At 39.0% G+C, this 16,429-nt stretch overlaps 1 protein-coding gene across 2 annotated transcripts in view; it reads right to left on the bottom strand.

Annotated features, from left to right (window-relative positions):
* Nucleotides 1–16,429, bottom strand: part of LMBRD1 (LMBR1 domain containing 1) — a 136,138-nt gene that overhangs the window by 46,784 nt on the left and 72,925 nt on the right. For both annotated transcript variants that reach the window (XM_052651685.1, XM_052651686.1), the window contains exons 7-8: nt 15,703–15,776; nt 5,775–5,900 (exon numbers count right to left, since the gene is read on the bottom strand). In XM_052651685.1, the coding sequence (XP_052507645.1) occupies nt 5,775–5,900; nt 15,703–15,776 (200 nt within the window). The remainder of the gene's footprint in view (nt 1–5,774; nt 5,901–15,702; nt 15,777–16,429) is intronic.

Below are 16,429 nucleotides of genomic sequence, written 5' to 3'. Positions count from 1 at the left end.
ATGCCATCCAACCATCTCATCCTCTGTCATCCCCTTCTACCCCTGCCTTTAATCTTTCCCAGTATCAAGGTCTTTTCTAAGGAGTCAGTTCTTCACATTAGGTTTCCAAAGTATTGGGAGTTTCAACTTTAGCATCAGTCCTTCCAATGAATATTCAGGAGTGATTTCCTTTAGGATGGACTGGATGGACCTCCTTGCAGTCTAAGGAACTCTCAAGAGTCTTCTCCAACACCACAGTTCAAAAGCATCAATTCTTCAGCACTCAGCTTTCTTTATAGTCCAACTCTCCAATCCATACATGACTACTGGAAAAACCATAGCTTTGACTAGACAGACCTTAGTCAGCAAAGTAATGTTTCTGCTTTTTAATATTCTGTCTAGGTTGGTCATAGATTTAGATGAGGAAAATAAGGCCCACAGATATTAAATGCATGGTCAGAAGAGCCAGAATTTAGACTGAAGATGTTAAATTTGATATGTTCTCTAAGCTATATAAAGCTGCCTGATTGCTTTTCATCGTTACACAGCACATCACACCATGATATTTAGATTTGACAAATACCTTATTTTTGAACATTTACATTATTGTCTTTTATGAAGGGGCAGAGACATGAATATACTTATTCATTGGGTATAAATGCAGACATACAATCCAGGAAGATAGGTTCCAGGGTACAAACTGTTGTTCCTTTGTGCTCCACCATCTCCCAGAGTTTGCTCAGTCATGTCCACTGAGTCAGTGATGCTCTCTAACCATCTTATTCTCTGTTGCCCCCTTCTCCTGTTGCCTTCAATCTTTCCCAGCATCAGACTTTTTTCCCAATGAGTCAGATCTTTGCATCAGGTGGCCAAAGTATTGGAGCTTCAGCTTCAGCATCAGTCCTTCCAATGAATATTCAGCACTGATCTCCTTTAGGATTGACTGGGTTCATCTTCTTGCAGAGTCCTTTGGACTCTCAAAAGTCTTCTCCAGTACCACAGATTGAAAGCATCAATTCTTCAGCGTTTAACCTTCTTATGGTCCAACTCTCAAATGCATACACAACTACTGGTAAATCATAATTTTGACTATATGGGCCTCTGTTGGCAAAGTGATGTCTCTGCTTCTTAAATATGCTTTCTAGGTTTGTCATAGCTTTCCTTCCAAGGAGCAAGCCTCTTAATTTCATGGCTGTAGTCACCATCTGCAATGATTTTGGAGCCTGAGAAAATAAAATCTATTACTGCTTCCACATTTTCCCTTCTATTTCCCATGAAGTGATGGGACCAGGTGCCAGGATCTTAATTTTTTTTAGTTTCAAGCCAACTTTTTCACTCTCCTCTTTCACCTTCATCAACAGGCTCTTTAGTTCCTCTTCACTTTCTGCCATGAGTGGTATTATCTACATATCTGAGGTTGTTCATATTTCTTCCAGCAATCTTGATTCTGGCTTGTGATTCATCCAGCCTGGTATTTGCATAATGTACTCTGCATATAAGTTAAATAAGCAGGGTGACAATATACAGCCTTGATGGATCCCTTTTCCAATGTTGAACCAGTCAGTTGTTCCATGTCCAGTTGTTTTTTTTTTTTTTTTTTTTTTTGAGCTACATACTGGCTTCTCAGAGAGCAGTTTGTAACATGGTCTGGTATTCCCATCTCTTTAAGAATTTTCTAGGTTTGTTGTGATCCACACAGTCAAAGGCTTTAGTGTAATCAATGAAGCAGAAGTAGATGTATTTCTGGAATTCCCTTACTTTCTCTGTGATCCAATCAATGTTGGCAATTAGATCTCTGGTTCCTCTGCCTTTCTAAAACCAGTCTGTATACCTGGAAGTTACAGACTTCATGTACTGTGGAAACCTAGCTTAAAGGATTTTGAGCATTACTTCACTAGCATGTGAAATGAGACCAATTGTGTGATAGTTTGAACATACTTTGGCATTGCCCTTCTTTGGGAATGGAATGAAAATTGACCTTTTCCAGTCCTGTGGCCAATGATGAGTTTTCCAAATTTGCTGGCATATTGAGTGCAGCACTTTAACAGCATCATCTTTTAGGATTTGAAATAGCTCAGTTGGGATTCCATCATCTCTACCAGCTCTGTTCATAGTAATGCTCCCTAAGACCCACTTGACTTCACACTCCAAGACATCTGATGTTAGGTGAGTGACCACACCACTGTGGTTATCTAGGTCATTAAGACCATTTTAGTACAGTTCTTATGTGTATTCTTTCCACCATTTCTTAATCTCTTCTGCTTCTGTTAGGCCCTTACTGTTTATGTCCTTTATCGTGCCCATCCTTGCATGAAGTGTTCCCTGATATCTTCAATTTTCCTGAAGGCATCTCTAGTCTTTCCCATTCTGTTGTTTTCCTCTATCGTTTTTCACTGTTCGTTTAAGACCTCCTTATCTCTCCTTGCTACTCTCTGGAACTCTGCATTCAGCTGGGTTTACCTTTCCCTTTCTCCTTTTGCTTTTCTTTTCTCAGCTCTTTGTAGCACTCCCTCAGACAACCACTTTGTCTTCTTGAATTTCTTTTTCTTTGGGATAGTTTTGCTCCCTTCCTCCTGTGCAGTGTTATGAATCTCTGTCCATAGTTCTTCAGGTACTCTGTCTACCAGATCTAATCCCTTGAATCCATCATTTCCTCCACTGTTTAATCATAAGGGATGTGACTGAGGTCATATTTGAATGGGCTAGTGGTCTTCACTAATTTCTTCAACTTAAGCCTGAATTTTGCATAAGGAGCTCATGATCTGAGCCACAGTCAGCTCCATGTCTTGTTTCTGCTGACTGTATAGAGCTTCTAGCCATCTTTGGCTTCAGAGAACATAATCAGTCTGACTTCAGTACTGATGTTCTGGTAAGGTTCATGTGTAGAGTCATCTCTTTAGCTGTTGGAAACCCATGTTTGCTATGACCAGCATGTTCTCTTGACAAAACTCTGTTGGCCTTTGCCCTGCTTCATTTTGTACTCCAAGGCCGGATTTGCCTGTTATTCCAGGTATCTCTTGACTTTTTACTTCTGAATTCCAGTTCCCAAAGATGAAAATGATATCTTCCTTAGCTGTTAGTTCTAGAAGGTGTTGTAGGTCTTCATAGAAATCTGTCAACTTCAACTTCTTCAGCTTCAAGGGGGTGGGGCATAGACTTGGATTACTGTGATATCAAATGGTTTGCCTTGGAAAAGAACTGAAATCATTCTGTCGTTTCTGAGATTTTACCCAAGTACTGCATCTTGGACTCTTTTGTTGACTATGAAGGCTACTCCATTTCTTCTATGGGATTCTTGCCCACAGTAGTAGATATAATGGTCATCTGAGTTAAATCCACCCATTCCAGTCCATTTTAGTTCACTGATTCCTAAGATGTCCATGTTCAATCTTGCCATCTTCTGCTTCACCACATCCAATTTACCTTGATTCACAGACCTAACATTCCAGGTTTCTATGCAATATTGTTCTTTACAGCATCAGACTTTACTTTCAACACCAGACACATCCACAACTAAGCATCATTTCCACTTTGGCCCAGCCCCTTCATTCGTTTTGGAGCTATTCACAGTTGCTCTCTACTATTCCCCAATAGCATATTGGACATCTTCCAATCTGGGGGGTTCATCTTCCAGTGTCATTTTTTCACCTTTTCACACTGTCCATGGGGTTCTCCAGGCAAGAATATAGGAATGGTTTGCCATTTCTCCCTCCAGTGGACCGCACTTTGTCAGAACTCTACACTGTGACACGTCCATCTTGGGCGGCCCTACATGTGCAAGTCCCTTCACTACCACAATGCTGGGATCCACAAACTGGTGCATACTGTTATATTAAACTTGTAACTAGTAAGAGCTACATGTTATGTTTGGGCACATGTGACAACATTCAATTTTCTTTAGAAATCTGTGTATTTTATATTCCCACAAACAGTATGCCTATCCCCATATTCTCACCTGACAAAGGTAAACTTTTTAAGACTTTCAAAGGATTAAAAAAAAAAAAAATACTGAGTTACTTTAATTTCCAGTCATCTTGGACTTTCATTTTAGCACTGAAAGTTCCATGTTCTGGAAAACTCCTCACAATCCATGCAAAATGGGATCATAGTGAACTTCATTACTCATGAGCTGAAAGATCATTTTATATTTTCACTGATCAATTTCTCCTTCAGTATACTGTCTATTTAGGTCTTTTGTTCATTATTTCTACGTATTGCTTGTCCCTTCTTCTTCTTGACTTACAGATGCTCAGTATATCACCTATATTGTAGATTATTTCCTCTCAAAATACTGTTAGTTCTTAAATTCCTTTTGGTGCCACTTTTTAGGGTACATAAATTTGAAAAAATAAAAATTTAAAACTCAATAATTTCTTAATTTGCACTTGAGTTCTGAGTCTTGTTTAGAAAATTCCTCCACACAACAAATTACAATTTTACTTTTATTTTCTCCTAATGTTATCTAAATGTATTTGATTTAAATTCTGAATCTGTTTTATTATGTGGTAGGAGGTTTATGAAACTTTCATTTTTTTATCTTTTATACATGATACTGAATTTCCACCTAAACTTATGAAAAACTCTCATCTCTACATTATTGAATCTTCCCAATTAGGAACTGAAGAAGTTCTTCATTTATTTCAGTCTTCTATTACATTATTTTAATAAATTTTATAATTTTCACTAGGAAGATTCTGACATTTCTTATTATTTTATAGTTCACAGTTACTGTGAATGAGATCATTTTCTATTACATCCTCCACCTGGTTAATGATTTTGTACATATGAACGGGCACCTCAATGAACTTTTATTAGTTCTATTAGTTTTTCAGTTGATTCTTTTAGATTTTTTTGGTAGATAAGATCTTCAAATAACACAAGTTACTTCCCTTTTCTCCCCTCTTCCTCCCACATTTCTTATCTGACCAAGACCTCCAGGAACAGGACAGACTCTACTGTCCTATATGTGCCTTTAACAAAAACATTCCTTTCCTCATTAGGCACCAAGCTCATGGAGGCTTCCGTTGCCAAATAGTTTCTTCTCTTCCAATTTGGTAAGACTCTTCTCTAAACATAGTTAACTACAAATTGACTCTAAATAAAGACTCATTGGCATCTATTAAGATGTTTATATTTCTCATTTATTCTCAATATATTAAACTACTTTATTTTCTAACGTATCACCTTTGCATTCCTGGGATAAACCTAATCTGACAATTATGAAATATTTCCTTACTACAGCATCATTTTTGAATTGCTAATGTTTTTACTTATATTGAATTATTTGCCTCTACTTTCATAAGAGAGACCAGTCATATAAACAGTTTTCTTTTTTGTGTGTCATATTACCATCTGGTTTCTATATCAGGATTATCATAGTTTAACAGAATAATTTAGGAAACTTTCCATTTTTTCCTAGGTTCTATAAATAAGATTTACGTCTTACTTGAAGGTGATAGAGGAAGAAAAACTAGTACATAAAACCTGAACATAAGTGATACAGTGCACTCTGACATTGCATACGGCATCAGCATACCTGGGAACTAGCAAAGTAATGGCCATATGTAAGTGGAACTTCTGCGTTTCAGTTGTTACACAGATAATAATTCTCAAACTGTCAGCGTCCTACATTTTATAGAGGGTAGTTTTTTAAAGATATGCTTCTTTAAGGATATGTTGCACAAAAATTCAAACAGTATCAAAATATAGGCTCACCAATGTCTAAGTAACAACAGAAAGCAGCTCAAAGACCAAGTACTTTTATGACCCTCAACGGCAATAAAATACCAACTCACCTTTGATTTAATTGTTTGGATGTGCTGCTCTACTTCTTCAATGTCTTCAGTGTTTTCCAGACGCTCATAAGCAGCGCTTCGTGTGCCTTTAATCAGATTTAAAGGTAATGCCGACATGCCATAGGCCTGAAAGAAACAAAAGAAAGACTAACGTTAGCAATACTATTTTAAATATATTAATACACAATTTTCAGGTAAAATAAACGTCCTTTGAAGTAATAAAGAGTAAGCAGTTGTGAGGGGCACAGTCACTGAAGAACAGAGTAAATGGGAGTGAACGTGACTATGTGGTCTCACGATTCTCCTGTTTATTACACATTTAGTTACACAGAGTTATACTGTGTATATTATACTGTAATGCTAACTACTCCTAGAATAGATAATAGCTATTTCTCAAAGGACAAGTTACAAAATTTATGTAAATGTAATACTTTATTAAAGTAACAAATCATGATTGCAGGCTAATCAGGGGTTAAGATAGTCTAAATCAGTAATAACAATTTACAAAATTATTTTCTGTGCAAAAAAAAAATTTTTATCTGAGTAAATGTAGTAAACTCAGTAAAAGATATTTTAATATACACTTTATTTGATTAGCATACAAATGATCTGTATATAGTTTATTTGTAAGTTCTAAATATTTATAATCTTTTTGCTAAGTATTTTAATTCCTATGAGAAATTTTAAAATTTTAATCAGCATTAACAAATTATTTTACACTACCCAGTTCTCTACTAGCCAGTCCCAAATGTGAAGTTTTATTGTAACTATTAGAAACACTTAATAGCAAATGCCATGTGACCATTATTCAAAATCGTTATTGACCTTAAATACTTAGAAGCAAAACTGACAACCATCATCTCCTTGCTGCAATGATGATCATTCACTCATTGCAGCAACAGGCTCTAAAGTTGACCCAAAATTATGTATTTAAATCTTTTACATTTCCTACCTGAGATACTGCCAAACTACTTTAGCCAGCGGGGTCATGTTAGGCAGGGGCATGAGACTGAGTTTAAATAATGAATGTGGGCAGAAGTGATCAATGCTACTACTTCTTAGGCTTAACCCCAAACTCTAAAATGTCCTGAGTGACCCTGCAGATCTCCCACGCTCTGCTACCTGGTTTTCAACTCCCAGGATGATCTCAAATATGTTTAGTGTCATTTTGAATCATTTTGATATTCTCACTGATATTCTCCTTTAGACATTGATTAAATCACAATTCATATATGAAACCATAAATTTTGACATATGAGGGTTTTTTTTTTAATTAAGGGAGAATGCAAACAAAGAATATGATTAAAAGGAATTCAGAAATCACCAGTTCTATCAAGTAAGAGCAACTCTATAGCTTGTTGTATTTAGATAATTAACTAGCTGAAATTATTACCCAATATGCAAATCCTTGCATTTTCTAAAGGAGAAATACTTAAAACCTTGCATTTTAAATACTGTTAAAACATAAATTAATGTTCTCACAATTTCCACATCAGCCAAAAATAAGAAAAACAAAAAGGAGAGGTTGGGGAAAGGTTCTGTTTGTGTTTGAAAAAAATAATAATTTAGACAGAGTAGAATAACTTTCTTCTAATTAAATTCTTGTCAAGTTTATACTCCTAATGACCTTGGTAAAATATAAAAAGGAAATACATAATAAGGTTTAAATTATTTTTAACAGTAAATTTTATATCCTCAAAACACTGAAAGTGTAAAGAAAAAAGTCTATGGAAAACAAGGTGCCCAGAGATTGCTGCTGATGTTGTATAGTCACCCAGTCGTGTCCGATTCTCTGCGACCCCATGGACTGCAGCACGCCAGGCCTCCCTGTCCTTCACCATCTCCCAGAGCTTGCTCAAACTCATGTCCATTGAGTCAGAGATGCCACGCAACCATCTCATCCTCTGTCGTCCCCGTCTCCTCCTGCCTTCAAATCTTTCCCAGCACCAGGGTCTTTTCCAATGAGTCATCAGGTGGCCAAAGTATTGGAGCTTCAGCATCAGTCCTGCCAGTGAATGTTCAGGATTGATTTCCTTTAGGATTGACTGGTTTGATCTCCTTGAGTGCAGTCCACAGAGAGTGTTACCATTCCCTTACAGGACTGTCCTACTCCTGTTCTCCTAGTAGCTCCACATCTTTTAAACATCATTGAAAAAAGGTAATAACTTTAAGACTTTGATGAGAACTACATGATGATCATTCAGTCATTCTTAGTCTCACATACCATTTTACCACAAGTCCATATTGCTATTTATAACCAACTGCCAAAGCAAAAAAACCCAGTTTGTGCCCAGCTATATTTCTCCGTCTTGCCATCAGTCTCAAACGAGGCTTAGTTTATCCCAGTGCTTGCTATCCTGTTTGATCTGGATCTGGATCTCTAAATATACTAACGTCAGAACTCAGTGCTGCTTCCTAAGGAACCTGTACCCTACCCAGTATTTAAACCATGGCCCCTACTTAGAGTTTACTGTCAAACACAAAGTAATCTAAATTTTCCTAACCAGTTTGCTGGTCTCCCTCACTACAAATCCATCTTCCAGACTGTTTCTGAAGCAATCTCTCACACTCAAGTTAGACTGTGGCATTCCCCTAGCTAACATCCACTGAGACTCTTCAGGACCAATAAGGGTATTTGCGCCGGTAGGAGTTCCTGGGGTTCTGGATTGGGGCTATCAGAATCAGCAGAGCAGGTAAGAGGGCAGGGAGACGAGAGGTTAGCTGTCACTCCGGCCAGAGTGATGCTACTCCATCCACCTGTTTTTATATGCATCCGAATTTCATGAGTGACTGTCTGAAGAAGCAGTTTTCCAAGTCTGTCCAGTGTGAGAATGATCAGCATCTAATCCTGGCCTGCAAAAGCTCTTCATGACCCAGGCCTCCCACCCCGTCCTCACGCCTCTAAACGCTCACAGCTCCTCATCGCTGCAGCTTCCGCCTTCAGCTCTGCCCCGGGGCCACATGCAGAACCTGCAGTGCCTTAGCAAAACGCCTCCCTGCTCACCTCACTTCACTAGCGAAGTCCAATGCCCTTCAGGTCTCAGCTTAATCGCACCACATCTGAGAAACGTTCCTTGATTTGTAAATGCGCCTTGCTTATAATTCAATTATACTGCAGAACACTGGACATGAACATTATTGCTCCGCACATCTGTTTTATCACTAGGCCTGCCAAACTTGTAACTTATCAGAATCATGCTCATGCAGCAAGTTCCTGGCAAGAGAGATTTCTCAGCCAAACGAGTAACAACTGCAGTAGAATGTTTGATATGTAAGGACTAGGTCTGTTTTTCTTTTTCCTACCTTTACTCCAAGAGCAAATATAAAGTAACTTCTCTAAGAAAATAATATTTAACCAAAGAAAATTTTTTAAGAGTTCTTTATTCACATGAACTCTTCCTTACATGGAACTTATACATTTTTTAGAAGAGTTAAATTGAATTCCTATAGCTTACATAAATAGAGTAATGCAAAAATTTTGGGGAAAAAATGTATGTCCTTCACAACACCCTGTGGTAACATAAGGCCAGAATACAACATCTTTTTGGGAATTACTGTCTGAAGAGAACAAGTAAGAGAGAGCAATTACTGTTTTGGTTACCTAGCTTGTTTCTGGATTACATGCTTAAGTTTCAGTGACTGTCAGGAAATTTAACTATAGTATTTAGATTATGATAGATGACATAACACATTATTCCAAGTATTTATTCATTACAACTTTAAGATCCTTAAACAATAATCTTTTGATTTTAACCTCAGATTTCTTTGAAAAACTTGTACGAAGACTATCGTTTTTCAGAAACACAAAACTTTCATTGCTTACTACTGCCCTCTAGTGAAACACCAGAAAATCAACAAGGCTAAAGAGACTGTATCACTTAAAATGCTTCCAGGTCAGCCATACTTGCCTCTAATATCATTTGTTTCAATTTCCAAAAATAAACCACCATCTGTATTTTAAAAATTTAATGTTTTGAAAGAGCATATACAAACTAAAACATTTCTAATATGTTCTTGCCCCATGAAAACACGTTTTCCCTGCCATCTCTCTCTACCTTTTAGAGACAATGCCATGCATTGCCTACAAACTGAACACATGTCCTGAATATTTTTATGAAACCTATTATTCAACGACACGGATGCTGAAACTAGTGAAACAACTCAACATTCATTCAGTAAAGATTTCCAGTCTAAATGTTCACTGATTCTAAAATACATGTATCTATGTATGTGTGTGTGTGTATATGTAGTTGGTAGTTGGGTTGCTAAGTCGTGTCCAACTCCTGCGACCCCATGGACTACAGTCCTCCAGGCTCCTCTGTCCATGGTATTTCCCAGGTAAGCATACTGGAGTGGGTTGCCACTGCCTTCTCCAGGGGACCTTCCCAACCCAAGGATCAAACCAGGGTCTCCTGCACTGCAGGTGGTCTCTTGCATTACAGGCATTCAGCTGTGTGTGTGTGTGTGTGTGTGTGTGTGTGTGTGTGGTCTCTTGCATTACAGGCATTCAGCTGTGTGTGTGTGTGTGTGTGTGTGTGTGTGTGTGTGTTTTTCTCACATTTAACACCAGCGAAATTTGAATGCATTTTATGAACACAGGCAAGGCAGAAGTCGTGGCACAGCGGTCATTATCCAGATAGTCACAAATTTGGTCATAGTTGGTTACAATACAATTACTTCTCTAGTAGAGTTACATGCATTTGTGGTGCAACTAGAGTTAAACTGCCACTTACAATGTCTTATAAGATAGTACTCCGATTTGACATTAAAGGAAAAAGTTCATGCGTAAGGAAACAGAACAAAAGAGCAAGCAGTGAAGCCAAACTTTACTGGAACAATTATGATTCCACATTTCGTCGCAATGCAATAGTCAGAGGCTTTATAAGCTTAAGAAAGGAAGGTACCCGAGGTAGAAGACATTTTTGTATTTTGCTCCTCAGGTTACAAGGGAAGAAACAATAACGAAACAAAAACAGCTTAAATTTACACAGTGGGTGTGTCAGCATCTTCAAAGACATTCCTAGAGACAAGCTGAGAACTCAAGAAAAGCTATCTCATCAATTCTCTTGACAGCATAAAAGACACTCTATAGTGAAACATGGACATGAACAGTCAACCCAAAAAAGTGACTGAGAAGACATGTTCCAAAGTGAATAGAAATATCTTTACAACTTATTTCATGTATATTTGCCTGAAGATGATTGATCTGATTTTTTAAGCATGTAAGGCTGAAACACTTCTGTCACTGATATAAAACAAACATCATAAATGATGAGACAGCATGGCAGGGACCTTTCCCTTACAGTGGCACCAACTGAGCCATCAGGGGGCACACAAGAGAGGCGCGTCGCACAATCAGGCCAGAGACTCGGGGAGGCACACTGCCACAGGAAGGCTGAACAGCTGAACATTTAAAGCACAGTTTTGCCTTCAAAGGTTATTGAGAACCACTGCTTTAGTTCTATGTTAAAATCCTTAATTTATCACTCTAATTTTCTCCAGTATTCTTGCCTGGAAAATCCCATGGACAGAGGAGCCTGGAGGTCTAATAGTCCACGGTGTCACAAAAAGAGTCAGACATGACTGCGACTAAACAACAACACTACTGTCTTTAACCCATTAGTTTCATTTATAGTAAATTTACACAGGTGGTGCGAGTGGTAAGGAACCCACCTGCCAAAGCACAAGACACAAGAGACACAAGTTCGATCCCTGAATCAGGAAGATCCCCTGGAGGAGGAAATGGCAACTCACTCCAGTATTCCTGCCTAGAGAATCCCATGGACAGAGGAGCCCAGTGGACGACAGTCCATAGGGTCGTAAAAGGGTCAGACACGACTGAGCAACTAAGCACAGCACATTTAGGATAAATATATATATACATATGTATATACATAATTCATAAACTCCTTGAAGACATGCTTTTTTTTTTTTTTACTGGTAAGTGTACATAATTACAAGGGCTTTCTAGGTGCCACAATGGTAAAGAGCCTGCCTACCAATGCAGGAGATGGAAGAGACGCAGGTTCGATCCCTGGCTCAGGAAGATCCCCTGGGGGTGGGGGGCATGGCAACTCACTCCAGTATTCTTTCTTGAAGAATCCCATGGACACAGGAGCCTAAGGTGGGCTACATATTATTGGGTCACAAAGAGTCAGACACAACTTAAAGGACAGCATGCATGTACATAATAAAAAGTTCAGTAATCTCTGCATTTATAGGCATTTCAGTGGTCTGTATGATACATTTTATATGAAAACAGCATTATTCAACATTTCCCCACTTGGTGGCACCAAAAAATTAAAATGTCTGCATAAATAACTGTGCCTAGAGGTTTTTTTTTTTTTTTTAAATTTAAAAAGTAGCAGATTCTCTTTCAATTTATGTTGAAAACACTACGTAAGATAACATGTCGTCTGACGTTCTTCTAAAATTGAGTGCCCAATTATTTGGCTATTCCTTTAGATGTGGTACAGTGGATATTATCTTGGTAAAGTTTAAATAATCAACTAGTATCTGAACTAAACAACAATGTGTACCTAAGAAATTCACACTCAACTGACATATATACTACAAAAGCTTCTGTAGTTTCAATACTAATAGCTACAGATTCTAGAACAGACATGATTTTACCTTTAATAATTAATTTCTTGTACTGAGAGGCAAGGGCTTCCCTAGAGGCGCAGCAGTCAAGAATTGCCCTGCAATGCAGGAGACACAAATCAATCTATGGGTCAAGCAGATCCCCTGGAGAAGGAAATGGTAACCCACTTCCAGTGTTGGAAAATCCCATGGACAGAGGAGGCTGGCACACTATAGTCCATGGGTCGCAAGGAGTCGGATATGACTGAAATGATTCAGTACACACGCACAAGTATATCTTAACCAAGCCAGTGTGATCCTTATACCTGATTTGATGGCATACATAATTTTAAGTATCCATTTCAATATAAAATATATCAATTTGAAATATTTACCTTAACAATAATATTGTTCCTGTAGGGAAGCTCTCTTTCAAAGAGTTTTAATCATTTCCCATATTTTCCCCACTTCCATTCATCAGTTCCACAGCTTAATTCAGACCCACCAAAGCAACACTGTTACAATGTTCAGTTCAGTCACCCAGTTGTGTCCAACTCTTTGCAACCCATGAATCACATGCAGCACGCCAGGCCTCCCTGTCCATCACCAACTCCCGGAGTTCACTCAAACTCACGTCCATCGAGTCAGTGATGCCATCCAGCCATCTCATCCTCTGTCGTCCCCTTTTCCTCCTGCCCCCAATCCCTCCCAGCATCAAAGTCTTTTCCAATAGTCAACTCTTTGCATGAGGTGGCCAAAGTACTAGAGTTTCAGCTTTAGCATCATTCCTTCCAAAGAAATCCCAGGGCTGATCTCCTTCAAAATGGACTGGTTGGCTCTCCTTGCAGTCCAAGGGACTCTCAAGAGTCTTCTCCAACACCACAGTTCAAAAGCATCAATTCTTCGGTGCTCAGCTTTCTTCACAGTCCAACTCTCAAATCCACAATGTTAGTTAGAACCTATTACTTTTCCATTTAGAAACTTTCAGTGGCTTCTCATCTGTCGGAATAAAATCCAAAATCCTAGGCACAGCCCAGAGGGCGCGCAGAGCTGCCCTGTGGCCATCTCCCTGGGCACTCACCGCCTTCCCCAAACGCACCTGTTGGGCTGGCTGCACCTCCCGCTCCCGTCAGAGCACAGCCCGGTGCCCTCCCCAGGAGCCTGCACGGCCCTCCCCGCACAGCTCTGTGCATCCACCTCAATCCAATCTCTGCTCAGATCAGAGAAGCTACTTCCGGCCCTCACTGCCATCTGCGTGCTGTATCTTCACAGCATCCGCCCCTTGACTGTCGGAAAACAATTCTCCGTGGGTCTCTCACTTCTGCACATCTTGCAAGCCAGGCACTCATTGCCCTTTTATTCCTGCACAATCTTTTCAAGAATGTTTGTGCAGCAAGGAGCCTGGGAGACAAAGACAGTATTTTCCTCTGAAGCAAGGGCAGGCACATCTCCGGGCCACTGGAAAGATTCAGCTCCCCTGCACTCTGAGGTCCCTGCTCTGTGACAGTCCCGCTGGGTGCTCTTCACGTGTCCCTGTGAGGGTCAGGACTCAGGAAACTTGCATAGGACAATGTGGTCCTGTGGCTGCTGCCCCCGATGGGAAACAGAAAGATCTTCGTCCCCAAGCAGTCCTGCCTCTCCGACCAACACTCATGGAACTGGAGCAGTCAGGGAAAGTCGCAGAGCCTTCTTGGTTCCTGACGAACATCCCGCTTGTTGGTTTCCTCTTTTTCTGATCATTTCTCTTGACTCATCTTTCACTGACTGCTGCATCCTCATTTCCCTACAGTTTTCAAAGCATTTTACAAAAAGTATCATTTGACATGGACCTTCAAAAATCCTTAAGAGATCATTTTTTATTCTCATCTAATGGGGAAGACATTGACCCACAAAGGGTAAAAGGCAAACCCATGATCAGCGTAACAGATCAGTCACAGATCAGTAAATAAGAGTCCAGGTCTAACCCTATTATGTTATTAACTTGTGAATGTTTTCTAAAAGACAATTCTCCTGCTGTACATATATTGTGTCAGAAGGGAGGTTAATTACCCACTGATATCTTCCTTGTGTAGTAAACATGAAGAAGCAAATATGGCAATGAATAAGAAAACTGAGTACTCAAATAAGCACCTGAAAGATACTAAAATACACATATTTCAGACTTCTTTTATTACACATTATGACACTTGAATGATTATCTAACAAAACTAGATGCTGCTATCTAACAGCCCATTTATGTTTCAAGGAGACACTGGAACAATCCTCAAAATGTTTTCTTTATAACCAGTATTTTCCATCTTTGCAACTTCATTAATCTGAAAAAGGTTCTATACAGTTTAAAGCTTCCTGCACAGCTTTTTTTGGGGATGCATGCAAGAAACATTTTTACCAGCTTTTCCTCTATAATTTGAGCAAAAAACTGAAAAAGCTGTCTGTACACAAGTTAGTCAGGCTATTATAATTCATGTCATACCATTCCCAGAGAGACTGAAGAAAAGACTGAGAGTATAAGATTAGATTCTTTATACTAGAGAAATAACAAGTTATGAAAAATACCCGACTTTAAAAGCTCTATATCCCCAAATGGGCTTTCCCAGTGGCTCAGCAGTGAAAGAAACCTCCCTGCAATACAGGAGATGTGGGTTAGATCCCTAAGTCGGGAAGATCCCCTGGAGGAGGAAACGACAACCCACTCCTGTATTCTTTCCAGGAAAAACGGACGGACAAAGGAGCCTGGCGGTCTACAATCTGTCCATAGGGCTGCAAAGAGTCGGACACACTGAGCAACTGAGCACACACACGTGCATGCATGCTAAGTCACTTCAGTTGAGTCTGACTCTGCGACCCCATGGACTGCAGCCTGCCACACTCCTCTGTCCATGGGCTTCTCCAGGCAAAAATACTGCCGTGTGGGTTGTGCTGGAGTGGGCCGCTGTGCCCTCTTCCAGGGGATCTTCCCCACCCAGGGACTGAACCCCCATCTCTTATGTCTCCTGCATTGGCGGGTGGGTTCTTTACTGCTAGCACCATCCCCAAGTAGGATAAATCTACTCAATTCATATCTATGGTTCACAGTTCTAATATGCTTATCAATCACTGAATCTATTATTGCATAGTATATAACCACTTCAAGGTTCACAACTTATAAAATTTATTTCTAAATTTCTAATACTAAATTTCACAAATACAGATAAGTAATTAAAAATGTATCCTCTTCTCAAGAAAAACGAAGAAAGTACTAAATATTAAAGAGGAAAACAGAGCTAAGCTGAATATATTAATAAGGCAAAAATTGCTTCATAAAGTGATTCTTTAATTTTAACTCAATTATCACCATTACACTTACTGTGTAGATTATAGCTGCCAACATTCCAATCAAGGTCAGAGAACTAATGGAAAATGACAAGGCAGCTAAACCATCTGCAAAGGAAGAAAAACAATGTTAAAAACGTATAGCTATTCAAATGTTTATATTTAAGAAATCAATATAAATGCGAAAATTGGGTTTCTCACATGTTCCAAAGGAATAAACACCAAATGCATTATCCCATTCTTGAAGTGCTAACTTCAAATGGAAAAGTTTTAAAATAGCTCTTCATAAATGGAATTCTTAAAGATCTTTCAGAGTAAGACTTTTTTTTTCCCCTCACACCTCTTAAAATTAAAGGAAATCACTGCCTATTTATTGAGCCTAAAAAGAAATCAGCAGAATATTAGATGCTCAAAAGTTGGCCAAAAAAATCCCCTAGTCTTTCTCAATGGCAGACCTTGAGAAATACCATGATAGGAATGTCACTGTCCTTGACCCTTTCTTCCTCTTCTGCTCAATCTCAAACTCCTAGTTTCTTTGTTATTAACTTTCAAGTAAGTTTGAAAAATATAGCTTATACCTAAAATCATAAAGAGTTTATTTCCCTCTTCAACTTGAAGGGAGCTAGCATTCTCCCTTAGGGGGAAAAAACACAAACAAATAGAAAATTCTTTCAAAGATAATACGAAAATAGAAATACTATGCTGCTGCTGCTCCTGCTGCTAAGTCACTTCAGTCGTGTCTGACTCTGTGTGACCCCATA

This window comes from Budorcas taxicolor, chromosome 14 (genome assembly GCF_023091745.1).
Source record: "Budorcas taxicolor isolate Tak-1 chromosome 14, Takin1.1, whole genome shotgun sequence".
NCBI classification, from domain to species: domain Eukaryota; kingdom Metazoa; phylum Chordata; class Mammalia; order Artiodactyla; family Bovidae; genus Budorcas; species Budorcas taxicolor.
The sequence above is the reverse complement of the archived record's forward strand: the minus strand, read 5'-3'. Positions and strand labels throughout refer to the sequence as shown.